At 43.0% G+C, this 17915-nt stretch overlaps 1 protein-coding gene across 2 annotated transcripts in view; it reads right to left on the bottom strand.

Annotated features, from left to right (window-relative positions):
- IPO8 (importin 8) overlaps positions 1-17840 on the bottom strand; it is a 77147-nt gene extending 59307 nt beyond the window's left edge. The window contains exons 1-4 of one of the 2 annotated variants that reach the window (XM_039497785.1): positions 17560-17840; positions 9009-9090; positions 6173-6329; positions 2362-2520 (exon numbers count right to left, since the gene is read on the bottom strand). In XM_039497785.1, coding sequence (XP_039353719.1) covers positions 2362-2520; positions 6173-6329; positions 9009-9090; positions 17560-17643 — 482 coding nt within the window. In that variant the 5' untranslated portion in view covers positions 17644-17840. The remainder of the gene's footprint in view (positions 1-2361; positions 2521-6172; positions 6330-9008; positions 9091-17559) is intronic. The other variant, XM_039497777.1, reaches the window with a different exon arrangement.
- Positions 17841-17915: the final 75 nt, after the last annotated feature.

The raw sequence follows: 17915 nt of genomic DNA on the forward strand, positions 1-17915 counted from the left end.
ACCAGACGGGAAGGTCTCTGGGCTGTTTCCCGACCCACATGGTGAATCTGTGAGGCGAGCAAATCCGCCAATAAGTGCAGGACCCACCAAGGTAGAGGAAGAACTTTGTCACATCTGTTATCCAGTAAATTATAGCTGTTTCTCCAAATGTGTACAAAGGAATTACAATAACTAAGGGCCATCAGATGGCTCTATTCCTTCACAAAGAAAAAAGTACTTTAGCCTTCAGTGTGGACTTCCATGTTTTGGCAGTGGCCAAGAATTAATCATTCTCTCAGTTCTTGGCAGTGCCAGAAAGCACTGTAAAGAGGCAGCAACTCTTGAGAAATTCTAAGTGTCATGGTGCATCTGTGCAAACTGCTACCTGTGTGGTTTACACATCCTGGTCCCTGAATACAGTTACAAAAGTTGGATGCCAAGGAAAACAGAGTGTAGCTTCAGTTTTAGACTTAACTTTACATTTCAATACTTTCTAAGTCCACATGGATTCCATACTGAGCAAGGCTATTACTGACTATTAAGCCTTGCGGCTGACAGATTAGTTGAGCAACATTACAATCCAAAGCTACTTTGCCCTCCCCCCCCCCCTTCCCCAAATTCTCCCATTTTACACAAAACAGCTCTTTTAGAAACAAGAAAGGATAGGCCAGCTTGGACAAAGGTGAGGACTTCACTGCAAGAGGCTCCTCTACATGAAAGAGCATGGGTTGACCACAGACATCCCTACATAAGAAGCGGGGATAAAATATTTCAAGACTTTATCTTGGCATAGACCCACACACTGATGGATTGTTAGGCACTAGATATTGTGTGTATCAATATCACTCCTAGATTCTCTTTTCATACTTCCTCTTCCTCTCCCCACTTCCATAAGCTCAGTCAAAAGGAAGGCAAGTCCTAAAAACCAGAGTTATCCCATTTAAAAAAAAAAAAGCAGTGTGTGTGTTTTTCAGGTTCTGCCTCATGAAACAGGTTCAAAGATATATTTATTGTACTTTGCAATCCAGCATGTCAGGCAAGTTCTGGCTGACCCAAAAGGTCCCATGGCATTTCATGTTAGTATACAGATTATGGTAGTGACTTAAAGTTTCCTTCTCCCCAGCACCACACTGTTTTGTGTAGATTAGCTATCTGGCTATAATTTCTGATCCAAGTAGGCTGCACTTTCAGTGACACAACAATAAAGAGAGTTGATATTTAGTTACACTGTAAAATGTATGTATTTGAGAGAATCCCTCTTCCTATGTTGCTTGTCTGATTAAACTGGACACACTTTGGGGTAGAGATTATGTTTTCTTGTGTGTGGACAGTGCATAGCACATTTTGGGCACTACCAGAACATAAAGATCATGATTCTTGTGTGTGGTGCATAAAACATTCCGGGAGTCTTACAGCAAAGTTGTTACATACATTTAGGTTAGTTATTCACAAATAGTTCTACGCCAGTAAAATAAGCAAGGTAGAAACTCAAGGGAAAAAAAAAGTTAGATGGAGGGGTGGGGGGAAAATCACCAAGCGTATGTCTACACTGCAAAGAAAAACCCACAGTGCCAAGTCTCAGAGCCTGGGAAAACTGACTCAGGCTCAGAGGGCTAAAAATAGCAGTGTAGACATTTTCAGTCAGGCTTGAGCCTGGGCTCTGAGACCCCCTTGCTTCCCCACTGGGTTGCAGAGCCTGGTTTCCAGCCCGAGCAGGAACATCTACACCAGTGCTTCTCAAAGTCGGGCCGCCGCTTGTTCAGGGAAAGCTCCTGGAGGTCTGGCCCACTTTGTTTACCTGCCGCATCCGCAAGTTTGGCTGATTGTAGCTCCCACTGGCCATGGTTTGCCGCTCCAGGCCAATGGGGGCTGCAGGAAGGGCAGCCAGCACATCACCACGCCACTTCCCGCAGCCCCCATTGGCCTGGAATGGCGAACCGTGGCCAGTGGGAGCCGCGAATGGCCGAACCTGCAGTCGTGGCAGGTAAACAAACCAGCACGGACCACCAGGGGCTTTCCCTGAACAAGTGGAGGACCAGCTTTGAGAAACACTGATCTACACTGCTATTTTTAGCCCTGCAACCTGAGCCAACTGACCTAGGCTCTGAGACTCTGCACCATGGGTTTTTCTCTGCAGCATAGACATACAGCAGCAGTCAGAGTTTTAAGATATTTTCTGCTCTCAAATTGCTGTCAATATAGACGTGATGAATAGTTCTCATTTACACAGAAGAAAGCAAGCATATGGGCATCAGAAATTCTCATCCTTCATCTGAATTCCCTACAGAATTGTCAATACTCTTTCCGCTCTTTCTTTCCAAGTAAAGAAATCAGCTGAGATAACAACACTGATTTCTATTCCACTGATGGAAATCCACTTACTCATAAGTTTTCACCAGCTGATACAAACACAGCAGACTACCAAGCCAGCTCCCACTGTTCTGAGACTGCAAGTAATAGCCTATCTTGTCTACAACTGCTGTCCAATGGCCAGGAAAGTCATGCTTAATGATAGCACGGAGGCACATTGTCAACTGGGCCCTAAAAAAGGAAGAAAAAGCAATATGTTATAAGAAGATAAATATGTTAACAGAGAACAGTTTATATTAAAGGCCTGAGCCTGAACTCTCATTATTTAATGGATACAATGTACTGGATTATACATACTTTGAGAACACTGGAAGAGTTTGAGAGGAGAGGGCCAGGAGATGAGAAAGGAAGAACAAAGAAGACTTGAAGTTAATGTTAAGGGAACTCCCTCTTCATCCAACTTCAGGCTTTTTTAGCTGCTTTTTTCCCCGTCCTTTTCACTCTCCACAACTACCAAGTGTTACATACAATTTCTTTATGAAAGCCACTAGCACTACCCCTTGAAAATTAATCTGTAGGCGTTTTTAAATTAAAAGGAACAACAACAAAAACGTAAGCTTGCAAATTTTTATAAAATGAAACTGTCTTGTGTGTGATCCAGCCTGAAGTTTCCTCACCAAATTATGATTTCCCGTGGATCATCTAGAAATCAATGTTCTTGACTCTGCCAAGGGAGGAAACAATTCTGCAAAAATATTTTCTCTTTACCTAATATTCTATTGTAGAGAATCTTCTTTGCAATTCTCCATACAGGCACTCCATGGAGGGATGTCATTATTCAGCAAGGGGCTCTCAATCTTTTAATTATTTTAGCTTTGCCTCAATTTCCCCCTCCCTCTCATCCCTTTGCAGTTTGTGCTTCACAACTCCATCTTTCTGTATCTACACCCTCCTACCATTGCTCTGGCAAGCAAAAGGTGATACCCTCCACAGCATTGCTCTACTTATAATAAAGTTTGTTTGACCTTGCTTCTTTTTACCCTTCTAGCAAATCACCACAGTACTACTTGGCACTGACAGAACACCTCTACTTTATGCAAGTTAAAAGCATTACCCCCGGTGATTGTTTCCTAAAGACTTTTAAACAACTGGTTTTCAGATGTGATTGTTTTGGTCAACATCAAAATATTTTGGACATTTCACCAATTAAAATATGTCAAAAGCCTGTCAAACTTCTTTTTTGTGCTTTTCAGATTAAGGCTTTGTCTACACTGGCAAGTGAACGACAAAACTTTTGTCGTTCAGAGGCATTAAGCCCCCCTTCCCCCACCTGAAAGACAAAAGTTTTGTCGAGGAAAAGTGCTGGTATGAACAGCACTTTGTCAGGAGGAGTGCTCTCCTGCCAACAAAGCTACTGCCACTCGTTGGGGATGGAAGATTTTTGTCGTCGGTCTCTCCTGACGACAAACAGCGGCTACACTGCGAGCCTTTTAGCAGCATGGCTGTAGCGGCATAGCTGTGTCACTAAAAGCTGTGTAGGGTAGACATAACCAAACTTAGTGCTGACTGCGGTTCTGGAACAATGCCAGGGGAGACTGTAGGACTCTATTTACCCATTAAACAGTAACAGTACAGGTAACAGCAGGGCAAGGGTACCTACACTGTGCTACAACCTTGGCCTGGAGAGACCACTGCTTTTAATAGAAACTCTAGTCACCAGCACCAGAGATCCCAAGTTGGAAAAGCTGTAATGCATGTGATTTTCTGAATACTAATACAACATTAGTTGTATTAGTAGTGTCATTAGAAGTGTCACAGCTCCAGAAAAAGTTCTTTTTAAAGATTCAGTTGTGTTTCTGATGGGTTCAGTCTTTTAGTGAAGTTGTTGCTTCATACCACTCCACTATGCTACGCTCTGCTTGCCCCATCAACACAGGCTCTGACTAACCCATCCCACACAATTCCAGTTACTGCCTCCCCACTGGCTGACTGTTTGGGAGCTGAGAGCCAATAAGGTTCTGGCCAGGCTCCATCAGCAGCGGATGGAGGCAGGGCACACTCCATCAACATGGAGGAAATAACCAGAGCTGGGTGTTGTAATAATGGAGACCCTTCCCTGCTCACATGATGGAGGGACGACCGGGCCATATTTGAGTGGCTTTGTTACTCAATACATGGCCTCCTGCTCCCAGTCCTGAGCTCCGTTCAGTGAGATTTCAGATATAAACGTGAGTGAAAGAAAGGGTTCAAATGTGAGAGTCTCACAATTCAGACATGAGAATTGAAGTGTCTGCGATACTATTCAGTCACTGTGGCCATTCAATCCCTTGCCTTTCTTACTCCTGGGTGAATTCTGTGCCACTGCACACATGCAGAATTCATGTCCCCTGCAGATTTTTTTTCCTCTGCTGTGGCATCAGAAGAGAGGGCAGCTGGCTCACCAGCTGGAGCAGCCAGCCAAGGAGAGGAAAGGAGAAAAGGCTGCTTTTCCTTACAGTGACATGCTTGTGGGGCCAAATGAGGGGGGGGATGGTGTATGGGGGGACGGATAGAGCGGGGCACACACGGCTGCTGGGAGGGTCACAGAATGGGGTTCAGAAGGGCTAGTGGGGGGGGAAGAGTGAGGCAGGGGCACAGGAGCTAGTGGGGTGACAGTAAAGAGCCAATGGCTGAATGGGAGTGGAGTGCAAGGACACATGGGGATGGGGCGTGAGGGTGCAGGGAAAGATGGGGACAGATGTGCCTGAATGAATGGGAGAGGCTAGGGGTCAGCCAGGTCTGCACTGGGGAGGCTGCTCCCCAACTCCCTAATAATCCCTCCTTCCAAAAAAAAAAAAAAACCCAACCCAATTCCCACCCACACTCAACAACCCTCCAGGTTCACGCCCAGGTTCCCTGCAATTACTTCCCTCTCCCTCAGCTCCTCGTTACCCCTGACTCTCCCAAGCCTTTGCACTGCTTCTGAGGGGTGCAGGAAACAAGTTTCTATATTGTAGTATAAATGAATTATTACTCAAACTTCTATATTAATATGGCTAGTAAGGAATCTACTTGTCAAAAAACATTTCTGAAGTCTTTATTGTTGTCTGTATTGTTACAGACATACTTGCTGACAGGTATTTTGAAATAAAGTACCAAAATAAATGAAACTGGTGTGATTATATTGTGTTATTTTGACAAATAAAATATGCAGAATTTTAAAATATTGTGTGCAGAATTTTTTATTTTTTGGTGCAGAATTCCCCCACAAGTACCTTTCTGATAATTTACCAACAAGGAACCCATCTGTTGACATTTGTGAAGGAAAATGGTTTCTTCTTGTTTTTTTAAATGGGGATACCCATCCGCTAGAAACCTGATGCATACTATCAAACTAATTTTACTTAGGCCAATGAACAGTCATAACTAGTAATAAACCTATGAATTAGACCACTGTCCTCAAAAGTAGAGAAGCATATCTTAGCTTTCCTAAGGTCTGTAAAACATTGGTACTGAAAACATTAATGGAAATAAGTTCTTCCAACATGTATAAAAGTAATGAAAGCAGCTGAGTAACGGACTTTGCACCAAAAAAATATATTTTCAGGCTATGATGTGAATGGTATTTATCTGGAATTGAGGGTCAGTGGCAGGCTGAAATAACTACCATGACAGCCCCATGCACCGATCTCCTCTGACTTAGTAAAATAAACAGAAAGTGACTAGGCCAAGTTCCAGGAGTTACTTTGAACTTTCTACGCTTTGTAGTAAATCTCTTATTGTGAGCAGAAGACACTCTCAAGTTAAAAACAGTCCAATCTAATGAGACAAATTAAAGGAGTTGCGGAAGCTGAGCACCTCTGAAAGTCAAGCCCTTTGTCAACATATACACAGTATAACGTACCTCACTAAATCAGGAGACCGAATAATTCCTTCCACAATGTTATCCCGAATCTGCTGGCGATCATTTTCATGAATGTTGAATGGAAATACTGCTTCTCCTGGTGGCGGTTCCCGATCTGGCCAGTACTGTGTCACCATGTTCTTCAGGTAAATGGCAGCTAAGTTACAGAAAAAAATCTTAATATAGCAGTATGGAAAGGATTACTTAAATTCAGTTCTGTAACAAAGTCTCTACCATTCAATGTGGATTACAACTGGAAGTGGCACAAAGTGATGCTGAACAACAAAACAGGGCAGAAGGCTAAGAACTCCTGAATATCTGTCCTTTGGCAAATATTAGAGAGACAAGATGGGTAAAACAGTATCTTTTATTGGACCAATATATGCTGGTGACAGAGAGAAGCTTTCAAGCAACACAGAGCTCTTAGGCTATGGCTACACTTGCACTTCAAAGCGCTGCTGTGGCAGCGCTGCCGCTGCAGCGCTTTGAAGCGCTAAGTGTAGTCAAAGCGCCAGCGCTGGGAGAGAGCTCTCCCAGTGCTATCCGTACTCCACCTCCCTGTGGGGAATAACGTACAGCGCTGGGAGCCGCACTCCCAGTGCTGGGACTTTGACCACACTGGCGCTTTGCAGCGCCGCAATTTGCAGCGCTGGAGAGGGTGTGTTTTCACACCCTGCTGCAGCGCTGCAAATTTGCAAGTGTAGCCAAGGCCTCAGTATCTTTCCCAGATCTGAAGAAGAGTGTCACGGCTAAATACAAGATCAAATAGATAATTTAGCAAAAGTTGTTGTGGGAGATCTTAGTCAACGAACCCAAGCTTTTCATCACTAGAAACATCAGGGTCAAATGTGTGGTCCTATACAGAATATGGGATTATTTCAGCCAGCCTTTACTGGGCAGTATTCTTTATTACAACCAGCTTTGCAAAACTGTCACAACAATTTACCAGCCTAGGCACAAAAGCTACTCATCTGTCATTTGTCATAGTTATAATGAATGGAAATTACAATATTTCACTCAATTTTAAAATAACCTACTCACCCTCAGTAAGTAGAGTTTTGCAGGGCTGACTTAAAACAAAGCATAACTGTATGCATGGCCAGTACGTTCTACTTGGGGGAACTGCCTGGTATCGAACTGGCATGGCGCATACCTTTTATTCCAGCAAAAAGGTCCACTGTAACGTCCCCAAGGCTTATCTCATCATTAAAATTCTCTGTAATTCCACAGAGATGGTCCCTATCGCCTTTAATGAAAGGTCATTAAAAAGTGGTATCTGGTAATCCTTAGCTGAAAATATCACTTACTCCTAAAGAACGCCTGTAACTATTCTTTCAGACATAATATTAGCAGAAAGTTCTTCATAAACCTTTAGAATACTAATCATTTCACTATTTTCCTTTTAGTTAATTCCCGATTGGGATTTTAAAGCATGAATCAGGCACATTTGAGTGGAATATTTTTCTCAATTTTGACAGATTGAAGAGTATTAACCAAATTCTGTAGTTTGCGTGCAAAGCATGTTAAAAGGGTCAAGCAGATGTCAGAAATTAAAAAACTTGTTTTTCAGACAGACCAGAGTATTCAGACAAAAACCGGACCAGAACGACCAATACAATAGCTTAACACACTGAGGTCACACCAGGACATGTGCGTTCTACATGGATTGTGATTTTGAATAAATTCTTGCTCTCACAGCAACTGTAGCATTCTGTTGATTTAGCAATTTGGTATAAATTTACTGTCTTTTCATTCCCCACCTCCTTCCCTCCAAAAAATACTGAAATATGCTCCACACATACATTTGTTTTGTTCTGACAAATTAAAATAAGAGTCTACTTTATTAAAATGACCATATGAATTAAGTGACAGCTGAATGAAGTGCCTCCCTTTATGCCAACATGGTCCTAACAATGCCATTCACAGTTGGATTATCTACCATAATATACAGGCCAAATAAGATGAACAGCATACATCAGCATGCCCCAATGCATTCAGGGGATTAACTGGTCTTTTTAACTCCCTCCCTCAAAAATTCAACCCCCTCCCCCACCTTCTATGGAAAATTCTATTTCATATGCTAGAAAGAACTGTGAGTGAAAAACGCCCATCAAACTCTTCTTGGAAAAGTAGAATACTCGCTGTTCTAATTAAAGGTTCACATTTAGCCACTTATTGTACAGGATTAATCAACATGTTTTATAAACAAACAATTTAGGTCCTGATCCTGCAAAGAGTTACACACGTGCTTAATATTAACTATACCACACACCTGGTATCACATGCATATAAGGAATCTCTTCAAGATGCATTTAGCTAGCTATATACCCATAACTTATCTAAGGAAACTTTCTTAAGATCAGTTTTTGGGGGAAGGGTCTGTAAGTATCTAGCATTGACTCTGGCCATGTTAATAAGGACTTCTATTTCTCTAAGCTAAGGATTCAAAACAGTGACAGACCCATTCAGATAAGATCCCCGATCTCCACATAACCTCTTCATGTGGGCTCCATCTCTCCTCATAAGAAAAAATCTGACCTCCTCATGCCCTCCTGTATATCCAAATTTTGCCCAGAAAGGCAGAGCAATCAAACTATCTAAGAGAGACCACTACAAACACAAGAAAGTAAAGGAGAAGATTTGGTGTACCATAACCAGATTTCACCCTACATCGGAAAGTGAATCACCAAGTCATTCTGGCTCCTTCACTGACCTATATTAATTCAAAGGCCAAAATAGAGTCAATTTTAATGACATGACAATAGCTCACCACTTTGTTTTACTATCTTATTGACTTTTTACAATAGGAAGAAAATTAAACAAGGAGTTAGCTCACCTGCTTGACGTACTGGAAATTCAACTTGATCCGAAACTATGATTTGTAGTAGACTTGGAGCAAAATTTATGATCTTGTACGACTGAAATTTACACAAAAACAACCCATAGTTAAAGTTGTGTTTTTAAAAAAATTTAAAATATTGCATTGCCAAATGAGTAAGAAAATTAGGATGATCATTTTTGAAAGAGTTACTAACGTGTTCTGAGACTTTCCACGGGAAGTTTGAATGGAAGTTTACTTCTGTCGAATTCACCCCCTCCAGCACCATAAATAATTATTTATAAAACTGAGCACATATAGGCAAGGAAGTGGCATTTTTGATGTGACAAAGGCACTTTCTTGGAGCTTCTGAGATATTAAATACTTAGACAAAACTGATTACAAATAATAGAAAGTGCCTGAATTATTTAAAAAAAAAATACCCTAAAAGAGAAATGCATATTGATTTGCTTCACAGATACACAGCACTCCTGTGAGAAATACTTCAGAGTTTAATGGAAATGCTACCACACTCCCTTTTAAATCAGTAAATCGTTTACATTACATAAAAGTATATTTGGCAAATGCTTTTGTTATATGCAGTATAACTGCTGGATTAAATTTATAGTAACATAAGAGAAAAGTTAAAAATCTGGAAAACCTACTGGACTAGCCATACATAATTAAAATCAAGTGCAGACAGATTAGATTTCAAAGCCACAAGCTTTGTGTATTTTCTGGGAACTTTTCAGACACTCCATTTTCAGAACATCTGAAGAACTTCTAAGTGGAAACACTGCTTTTAGTGAACTTCTGAGCAAAGCATGCCAGATTAAAAGGTGAAAATATGATAGCAGTATACTGCCACAATTCAATCAGCATCCTCCTGCATGAGGAATAGGGAACTCTGCATGGTTCAGTGACTTTTCAGCCTCAGCAACATCTGTAGTTATTAGTCAGTTATGATCTCTTTTCTCTCCGCTCCAGACAATAGATGTTTCAAAGAGAGCTTTTTCCCAGTGTCTGCATGACAGCAGCTCTCTTTATTTCATCTCCTCTGGAAGGGCTTTATCAATACTCTTCAGATAACTTACATCTGGCAGCTCTAGTGGTTTTGATGGTTTTCCTAGCTGAAAGGAAAGAACTTTAACTAAAAATTGAACACAACTACACTACATCATTTCTTGGACTATACCTCATTCAACTGCTCAGAAATACAAGATTAGGTCTCTTTCTCATGGCCCGGATGTCTTGATCTAGCATTTCAATAATGAGATAATGATAATTTCCATAACGAAATGAGTCCACACCGGCGCTTGTGTTGGTGTAACTTATATTGTCGTTCACAACATAAGTTACACTGATATAAGCTGTAGTGTCAACATAGCCTGACATGATGCCACAGCAGTAACAGCTAGCAACACAACAAATATGCAAGAGCTTCTGGAGACTGATACAGCCTCAAGGAATCTAGATCATTGGTCTTGGATACACACCATCATGCACAAACTTGCAGGTCACTTTTGCCAACTCTGAGCAGAAAGATCAGAGTCTATTTGTTTCCCACCAGGTTTTTCAGCAAACCAGGTAAGGATTTCCATCTTGACACTATACCCTGGGAGGGCTGGTTATAAGAAGGCTCAGAAAAGCCCTCAAACACACAAAATTTCAGAGAAGGAAGAAGTTACTCACCTTGTACAGTAACGATGGTTCTTGAGTAATTTCCCTATGGGTGCTCCACTGTAGATGTATCTGCGTCCCTGTGCTGCTGACCATAGAATATTGGTAGCAGCGTCCACTCAGTCCACGCATGCGTTGCCTCCCTCACCCCTCATCATCTGCTATGAGGCTAACCAACGGTGTGCAGGTAAACCCTCCTCAGTTTCTTCTCTGCCACAGAGTTTATGATGAGAACTCCGAAGAAGAGGGTACGTCATGGATCACCCATAGGGATAAACATCATTACTGCACAAGGTGAGTAACTTCTTCTTCGAGTAGTGTCGCTATGTGTGCTCCACTGTATGTGACTCCCAAGAAGTATCCCCCCACTGGAGGTTGGGGCTTCTGAGTCGAGTCTGTTATGGATGTGTGTACCGTGGCACCGAATCTGGTGTCTGCAGCAGAGTCCCCCAGGATGGCATAGTGTTCTGCAAAGGTATGTGCAGATGCCCAGATAGCTGCTCTGCAGATTTCTGATACAGGGATACCCTTGGAGAATGCAACGGATGAGGAAACCGATCTCACAGAATGTGTGCAGATTGTAGATAGGGGTGCTAAGTTGCAAATCTGATAGAGTTTGATACAGTTCAAGACCCATTTAGAGAGTCTTTGAGCTGAAATCGCTGTACCTCTAAACCTGTCCGCAACGGCGAGGAAGAGTCTCGGAGATTTTCTAAAATTCTTGTCCTGTCCAAATAAAAGGCCATGGTTCTCCTTATGTCAAGCGTATGGAGGATGGCTTCCCTATTATCCTGATAAAGCTTGGGATAAAACATTGGAAAGTGAATGAGTTGATTCATGTGAAATGCAGAAATCAATTTGGGATGAACTTTGGATGCGGTCTAAGTGGAACTTTGTCACGGAAGAACACTGTGAAGGGGAGATGCGCTACCAGATAGCGGCACTGATAGTGCATCTCCCCATCCTCTTGTAATGGCGATCAGGAAAGGGGAGTTAAAGAACAAGTGGCCACGAGTTCAAAGGGTGGTCTAGTCAGTCCTTTTAATACTACACTGAGGTCCCATTCTGGGGTATGAAGTTTGGGTTGGGGAAAGAGGTTCACTATGTCTTTGAGAAACCTCTTCATAGTCGGGTGGGGAAAAACTGAGTACCCTTCCACCTTTTGGTGGAAGGTTGCTATTGCTGCTAAGTGTACTTTTAACAAGCTAATGAAAGTCCCCATTACTTGAGATCCAACAAACAGTCTTGGACAGTGGTCTCAACCAGGAGTATGCATACCCCTGGGGGTATGCAACGGTCTTCCAGGAGGTACATCAACTCATCCAGATATTTGCCTACTTTTACAACAGGCTACATAAAAAGCACTAGCAGTACACACTAAAATTTCATACAATGACTTGTTATACTGCTCTACATGTAAGTACAATATTTATATTCCAATTGATTTATTTTATAATTATATGTTAAAAATTAGAAAGTAAGCAATTTTTCAGTAATAGTGTGCTGTGACATTTTTGTATTTTTATGCCTGATTTTGTAAGCAAGTAGTTTTTAAGTGAGGTGAAACTTGGGGGTATGCAAGATAAATCAGACTCCTGAAAGGAGTACAGTAGTCTGGAAAAGTTGAGAGCCACTGGACTATGGGTAGAGTGGTGGTATCTGGTGTGACCCTGTTGGACTGGCAGCAGATCCAGAACCTGGACCACTTCTGTAGGCAAGTGTAATGGATAGCCACTTTAATAACACTTCTTGTACCTCTTCAGAACATGATGTTTCTAAGTGCTGCAACCATGAAGGAGCCAGGCTTTGACCTGTAGTATCTGTAGGTTGGTGATTAAGAGTGCATCTCTCACTCTGCAAGAGGCAGTAAGGAGTGATTGGAAGAGTCATCGGTAGACACAGTGCCAGTTGTGACAGGTAAGGGTACCACGTCTATCTTGGCCAGGTGGGAGCGATCAATATTATATTTGGTTTTTCTCTTTTTACTTTCAACCAGGACTTTCAGCAATAGAGGGAGTGGGGGAAAAGGCATAAAGAAGGCCCTTCTCACATGAGAGGAGGAGAGAGTCCCCCATGGAGTGCTGGCTAATGCCCATTCTGGAGCAGTACCATGGGCGTTTCTTGTTCTGAGAAGTAGCGAAGAAATCTACTATCTGTGTCCCCCACCATTGGAATATATCGCAGAGTACCACTGAGTATCTCCCACTCATGATTGTGGGGGAATTTGTGGCTGAGACTGTCCACTGTCATGTTGTGTATGCCTAGTAGGTAAGCCACTGATATTGTAACAGTGTGGGAAACGCACCAGTTCCACAGCTTTAGTGCTTCTGTCATAAACAGATAGTTAAGGGTTACTGCCTCTTTTACCTGTAAAGGGTTAAGAAGTTCACCTAGCCTAGCTGACACCTGACCAGAGGAACCAATGGGGGGACAGGGTGTTTCAAAAGGAAGGAGGGAAGTTCCCTTTGTCTTAGTCAGTTTCAGTTTTGGCCGGAGTGGAAAAGATCAAGGAACCAGCCTCTTATCAGAAATAAATAGGTTTATGTTTATTTTCTTTTGTGACTTTGTCTTTTTGCATTAGAGGGATAATGAAATTGGGGATTCTTTTGTGTATTAAGTTTTTGCCCAGGGGAACATCCTCTGTGTTTTGAATCTGTTGTCTGTGAGAGTAGCTGGTATGCTAATCTCTCCCAGAGGTTTTTTGGGTTCTTTTAACCTTTCTTTTCTTAAAAAAAAAAGAAAAAAAAAAAGGCTTTTAATTAAAGAACCTGATTGATTTTTCCTTGTTTTTAGATCCAAGGGGATTGGATCTGGACAGACCAGGGATTGGTGGGGGAAAAGGGGGGAGGGGGAAATGAGTAATTCTCAAAACTGAGGCTTATATAAAAAAAAGAGATAGTAGCACTATGAATGAGTCACTGCCTAAACTCCAAAACAAATACAATTTGGATCACACATGATACACTGGGCTGGATTCAAAGCAATGGAGAGAAATCATTAGCTCTCTGTCCAGCCTCACAATTCTTCACCAACTAAAGGTGAATCAAGATTCCTGCTGTAGGTTCAATTAATAGTTCTGTCACTGCAACACCTTTGCCAAATCACTTAACTTCCTGGCTCTCAGTTTACTCATCTGCAAAACTGGTTTGATTCTAACCTGCTTTGTGCTTGGAGGCTTAATCTTTGTAAAGTAATTTGGGATCTCAAATAAAAATGGATGTATCAGTACAAAGTATTCTCTTCATCAGTTCCCTCTCTACAGATATAAAAATTCAGTAAGCCGCAGAAGAAACAATGTAATCTATTTACAAGTTATAATACACATTTATCTGTTATGTTTTGAAAAATAAATTTGTGCAAGTCAGGTGCTTATAGTGAAATTGTAACATATTGGGTCCCAAACTCCATCTTTCTATCTCTAGACCTAGGGCCTGGAGTCTCTGGGAAGGCAGCATATTCTGCCCTGGAAGTCAGGAAGGCAAAGCATAAATCGCCACAAATTGCCTCTGGCTAATTGAAGGTAGGTTGGTGATAAGGCGCAAGATAAATGCTTCAAGGTCTCCTCACCAGAGAAAGGCTTTCCGGAGGTGGAAGAGGAAGTAAGAAGGGATACTAGAGGATTAACAGAATGTTCTTAAAGGAAAAAACACTGGTTAAAAAACTGTGTGTGTGGACTATTAGTTTTATTTACATTTCTTTTTAAATTAAATATTACACTCATAAAAGGTTGCCAGTTTCATCAAAAGTGACATAGGCCTGGTCAACAAAAAGGTCTTGGGATGCATCAGGCGAGGTATTTCCAGTAGAGATAAGGAGGTGTTAGTGCCGTTATACAAGGCACTGGTGAGACCTCATCTGGAATACTGTGTGCAATTCCGTCTCCCATGTTTAGGAAAAATGAATTCAAACTGGAACAGGTTCAGAGAAGGGCTACTAGGATGATCCGAGGAATGGAAAACCTGTCATATGAAAGGAGACTCAAAGAGCTTGGCTTGTTTAGCCTAACCAAAAGAAGGCTATGGGGAGATATGATTGCTCTCTATAAATATATCAGAGGAATAAATAACAGGGAGGGAGAGGAATTATTTAAGCTCAGTAACAATGTGGACACACGAACAAATGGATATAAACTGGCTATCAGGAAGTTTAGACTTGAAATTAGATGACAGTTTCTAACCATCAGAGGAGTGAAGTTCTGGAACAGCCTTCCAAGGGGAATAGTGGGGGCAAAAGACATATCTGGCTTCAAGACTAAGCTTGATAAGTTTATGGAGGGGATGGTATGATGGGATAGCCTAATTTTGGCAATTAATTCGTCTTTGACTACTAGCGGTAAATATGCCTAATGGCTTGTGATGGGATGTTAGATGGGGTGGGATCTGCGTTACTACAGAGAATTCTTTCCTAGGTGTCTGGCTGGTGGGTCTTGCCCACATGTTCAGGGTTTAGCTGGTTGCCATATTTGGGGTCGGGAAGGAATTTTCCTCCAGGGCAGATTGGCAGAAGCCCTGGGGGGGTTTCGCCTTCCTCTGCAGCGTGGAGCACGGGTCACTTGCTGGAAGATTCTCTGCACCTTGAAGTCTTTAAACCATGATTTGAGGACTTCAATGGCTCAGACACAGATTTGATACAGGAGTGGGTATGTGAGGTTCTGTGGCCTGCGTTGTGCAGGAGGAAACTAGATGATCATAATGGTCTCTTCTGACCTTAAAGTCTATGAGTCTAACAGGAGGCCACCAAAAATATTACACATTTCTCTTAATTCCAGGAATCACTTTTTAAACCAGATTAAAAAATCCTGTCATCTTTCCTTAAAAAAAATACATGCTTTTAAAAACATTAAGTACCCCTGCAACCTTGAAACTGAACCAGAATCCCGAATAACAACTATATTGCTAGTAATCTGCAGTCATCACATCTTTCATCTGATAATCCCAACAATCTTCAAAACTTTCTTTAAGCTTTATAACACTGATGTGCAACAAATCAATGACACACTCAGGAACAGGATCCAGGAATCCAGACAATCATTCTATTGCTCTAACCTTACCAAACATATAGCAGTTTGTTAATGTAGTTTTGCTCCCATATGTTGTTTTTAATTAAGGTAAAACAAGCACTGATACATTTGTTTTTGTGTTTTTTAAATAAATATGGACTTTGTAAAATAAAGAAGGTGGCCACATTTTGATATAACCACCCCACACAGCATTTCAAATGCCCATTATCAATCAACAGTGAACAGAACTTGCCACCACTAAAAGTGAGAGTGTTAGATATAACTAATTCAGGAGTGGTTTTAAATTGCAAGTGTGGAAAATTAGAATAAGGACAAATTTCTAAACTGAAACTGAATCCTGCGAAGCCTTATTAATCATTTCAATTAACATATTGAAGACCCAGAAAGGTGAGTCTCTTCAAAATAAGTTCAAAACTGAAGTTATTCTTCTATATTCCATCAAAATACCTATGATAGGAGAATGTTAAGATTGTATGACAAACCAAAACTCAGGAAGTGTCAAAATTATGATTGCAGGCATAAACTTAACTGTATACCCTTGTGCCATTATAGTACAGTCTAACTACATGACCACCTGATATAATGTGATATCTGAGAAAGAGTATCACAGTTTTTCCAGAACCTTATATACACAAACACTGCACAATGTCTAATGTATATATCAGGAATCCATGAGAGTCAATGTACAATATTCATACTGAATGATGTGTGGCACACGAGCATTGCAACCTGCACATACCATGTACTGAAGTATTGTATATTATATGTATTACTTGAAAAACTAGTACACAATCATGTATTTCAAGTCTAATGCGCACGTACAAGACCACCAAATTAAGAATTCAGTGCAACCTTTACTTTGACAGTTCCTGACTCATATCTTTAAGCACACAAACTTAGTTAAGAAAGTGAAGGCACTGATCCTGAAACTGGTGCCAGATGGGCAGACCTCTATAACCACACAGGTTCCCAGTGAAGTCAGTGGAACTCCACAGCGGCACAGAAGTCTGTTCATCCACAGCCAGTTGCAGCCAGTAGCTTTCAAACACTGCAGGGGAATATTTTTTTCACAACAAAGTGTCTCATCAGATTTCCCTGTTAATTGTGGCAACATTTCTATTGTACTTCAGGTTTATACCATTTTAAATTTCAGCTGACAATCCCTTTAAGCATTGTTTCCATTTAGGAGCTGCCTGTAGTTAGAGACCACTGGTGCCTAGGACCAAGCTGGCTCTGCCCTTATCACCACTCCACAGAGACTACAAAACCAGCTGTCAGATGCTGAAAGTGACAGATTCCCCCATCCGCACAGGTAGGATGAACAGGCTCAATAGACACAGCTCAGGGGAAGGGGGAGGGGTAATGAGGGTGCTCTTTAGGTCCCCCTCACTGCCCCCCACCCCGCCTTCACGCCCAGCAGAGATGAGCACCATCATCCCTGGGGTCCAGCGAAGGGCTGAGAGCAGCGCCTGGAGGCCCAGCGCCCGCAGGCCGCCTGACGCGCGGCAGCTGCTGGCCGGGGCAGCCATGAAGCAGAAGCTCCGGGCAGGATGCTTCGGGGCTGCCCGGGCTCCCTCGGGGGTTTTCTTGACCCCTCTGCCGCCCCCACTTCACCCTGCCGCGAGCGAAGGGGGCTGGCAGGGCACAGGGGGAATCCGGGGAAGAGCCACAGGGCGGCCCCCGAGGGCCGGGGACCCCCCCCCACGCTGCGCTGGAGGGGCCAGCAGCCCCCGGCCCCGGGCCGCGCGCGGGGAAGAGGGCGAGGGACGGGCAGGGCAGGGCAGGGCGGGGCGGAGACGCCCCCAGCGCCGGGAGGGGAATCGCCGGGTCTCGCCGCGCCGGGCCGGGGCCTGGTCCCGGCCCCCTCACCTGATTGAGCTCGTTCTCGGCCGCGATGCGCAGCTTGGGGTCGATGGTGCCCTTGAGGGCCTGGATGATCCTGTTGGGATCCATGTCGCGCCCCGCGCCGGGAGGCAGCGCCTCGCCGCCCCCAGCCCCGCAGTCACCAGCCCGCTCCGCTCCCCGCGGCCATTCACACCGGTGCGCGCGACAGCCAGGCGTCGGGAAACGGGGGCTGCTTTACGGCCACCGCGCCTCCTTCAGCTTCTTGCGGCCGGGGCAAGGGAACGGAGGCCACCATACTGCTGTACGGAAAGGGACAGTGGCATTGTAGAGCTGCTTTACGGCGGCTGCCACAGCGCGCCCTGTCCCCCATGGGGGCGGCC

Source organism: Mauremys reevesii, linkage group 1 (assembly GCF_016161935.1).
Source record: "Mauremys reevesii isolate NIE-2019 linkage group 1, ASM1616193v1, whole genome shotgun sequence".
NCBI classification, from domain to species: domain Eukaryota; kingdom Metazoa; phylum Chordata; order Testudines; family Geoemydidae; genus Mauremys; species Mauremys reevesii.